Source organism: Aptenodytes forsteri, unplaced genomic scaffold, assembly GCF_000699145.1.
Source record: "Aptenodytes forsteri isolate BGI_AS27 unplaced genomic scaffold, ASM69914v1 Scaffold428, whole genome shotgun sequence".
Taxonomy (NCBI): Eukaryota; Metazoa; Chordata; class Aves; order Sphenisciformes; family Spheniscidae; genus Aptenodytes; species Aptenodytes forsteri.
In genome coordinates, this window is record NW_008794177.1 from 241,977 (window position 1) to 243,841 (window position 1,865).

The 1,865-nt window shown below is 70.7% G+C and overlaps 1 protein-coding gene across 1 annotated transcript in view; it reads left to right on the forward strand.

Moving 5' to 3' along the window:
* The window catches only part of MYO1G (myosin IG), a 23,981-nt gene extending 22,149 nt beyond the window's left edge, over positions 1 to 1,832 (forward strand). The window contains 6 exon segments of the mRNA XM_019473394.1: positions 44 to 238; positions 241 to 272; positions 739 to 883; positions 986 to 1,081; positions 1,182 to 1,295; positions 1,674 to 1,832. Of these exon segments, the coding sequence (XP_019328939.1) occupies positions 44 to 238; positions 241 to 272; positions 739 to 883; positions 986 to 1,081; positions 1,182 to 1,295; positions 1,674 to 1,832 (741 nt within the window).
* The last annotated feature ends 33 nt before the right edge of the window (positions 1,833 to 1,865 follow it).

Sequence of the window (1,865 nt, forward strand, 5' to 3'; positions counted from 1 at the left end):
CCCACCCTGGGCCGCAGCCACGCTGACCATCGGCGTTCGGCAGGCCTGGCGCGGCGCCCCGGCGCGCCCGCGCCGCCGGTACCTGCGCGCCGCCTACACCATCATGGCTTACTACAAACGGCACAAGGTGAAGGCGTACCTGCGGGAGCTGCTGCGCCGCTTCCAGGCCGTCCGCACCCTCCCCGATTTCGGCAAGAGCGTGGTTTGGCCGGAGCCGCCGGCGGGGGGGGGGCGCGTCCCCGGCGCCACGCCAGCCAGCGCCTCTTCCGCAGGTACTGTCCCGAATCCTGCTCCACTCCCGCGTTGGGACGGGGACGTGGGATGGGGGTGATGGATGTGGGATGTGGATGTGGGACAGGGATGGGGACGTGCATGTGGGACGGGGATGTGGAACAGGAACATGGGATGGGGATGGGGACGTGGGATGGGGATGTGGAACGGGAACATGGGATGGGGATGGGGACGTGGAATGGGGATGTGGGATGGGGATGTGGAACGGGAACATGGGATGGGGACGGGGACATGGAATGGGAATGTGGGACGGGGCTGCGGACAGGGACGGGGACGTGGGGTGGGGGATGTAGACATGGGACTGGAATGTGGGGCAGGGGCGTGGGACAGGGACGTGTGATGACAGGGACGTGGGACGGGGATGTGGGACAGGGATGCGTGGGACGGGGGCGTGGGATGTGGACGTGGGACGGTGACGTGACCGTGCCGTGTCCCCTCCCGCCGCAGGTGGCGAGCGCGGCAGATCATCAAGAACATCCCCCCCTCGGAGATGGGGCAGATCCGGGCCAAGGTGGCCGCCATGGAGGTGCTGGAGGGGCTGCGGAAGGACTGGGGCTGCCAGCGCAGCTGGGCGCGGGATTACCTCTCCTCGGTAAGGGCTGGCGGCGGGTTTGGGGGTGCCCCGTGGCGCACCCCGGGGGTGCCACCCCCACCCCGGGGTGCCAGCCCTGCCCAACGCCGCGGCTCCCCGCAGCCCAGCCAGATGGCGCTGCCTTTCGCCCGCCGCCTCCAGACCCTCAAGGACAAGGTGCATTTTGGCTCCGTCCTCTTCTCCTGCCACGTCCGCAAGGTGAGGGGGGGCGTGGGGCGTGGGGGGCATCCTGCCCGGCCACCGCATCTGTGTCACACACACCCCCGGCGCGTCCCCTCACCTGTCCCTGTCCCCGCAGATCAACCGCTTCGGTAAGAGCCGGGACCGGGCCATCCTCGTGACGGACCAGCACCTCTACAAGCTGGACCCCCGGCAGCAGTACCGGGTGATGCGGGCGCTGCCCCTCAGCACCGTGAGTGTCCCCAGCCCCACTGGTGTCCCCAAGGTCGGGGAGGGGGCCCTCCCCACCCCCGTCCTGGCGAGCTGGGGTCAGGGGGGACCCAGGTGTCCTGGCTGCCCCGCTCCCACCCAGCGGTTGGAGACCCCTCCGTGGTCCCCGTGGCCACGCACCGGGGCCATCCGCGTTGGCACGGTGAAGTCCCCTGGGACAGAGGTGTGATGCTGTCTCTACCACGCTGTCCCCACCACGCTGGCCATGCCATGCTGTCCCCACCACGCTGGCCATGGTGCATTGGCTGTGGTGCCTCAGCCATGCCACGCCGGCCACGCCGTGGCCCCAAGCACCCCACGCGGCCGTGGCCGGGGCGGTGACACCCAGACGTCCCCGCAGGTGACGGGGCTGAGCGTGACGAGCTGCCGGGCGCAGCTGGTGGTCTTCCACACCCGGAGCCAGGAGGACCTGGCCGTGTGCCTGCACAAGACGCAGCCGGCGGGGGACAACCGGGTGGGCGAGCTGGTGGGCGTCCTCCTGGAGCACTGCCGAGCGTGAGTTGGGGGGGGGCGGGGGTGGGGGGGGTGGGCC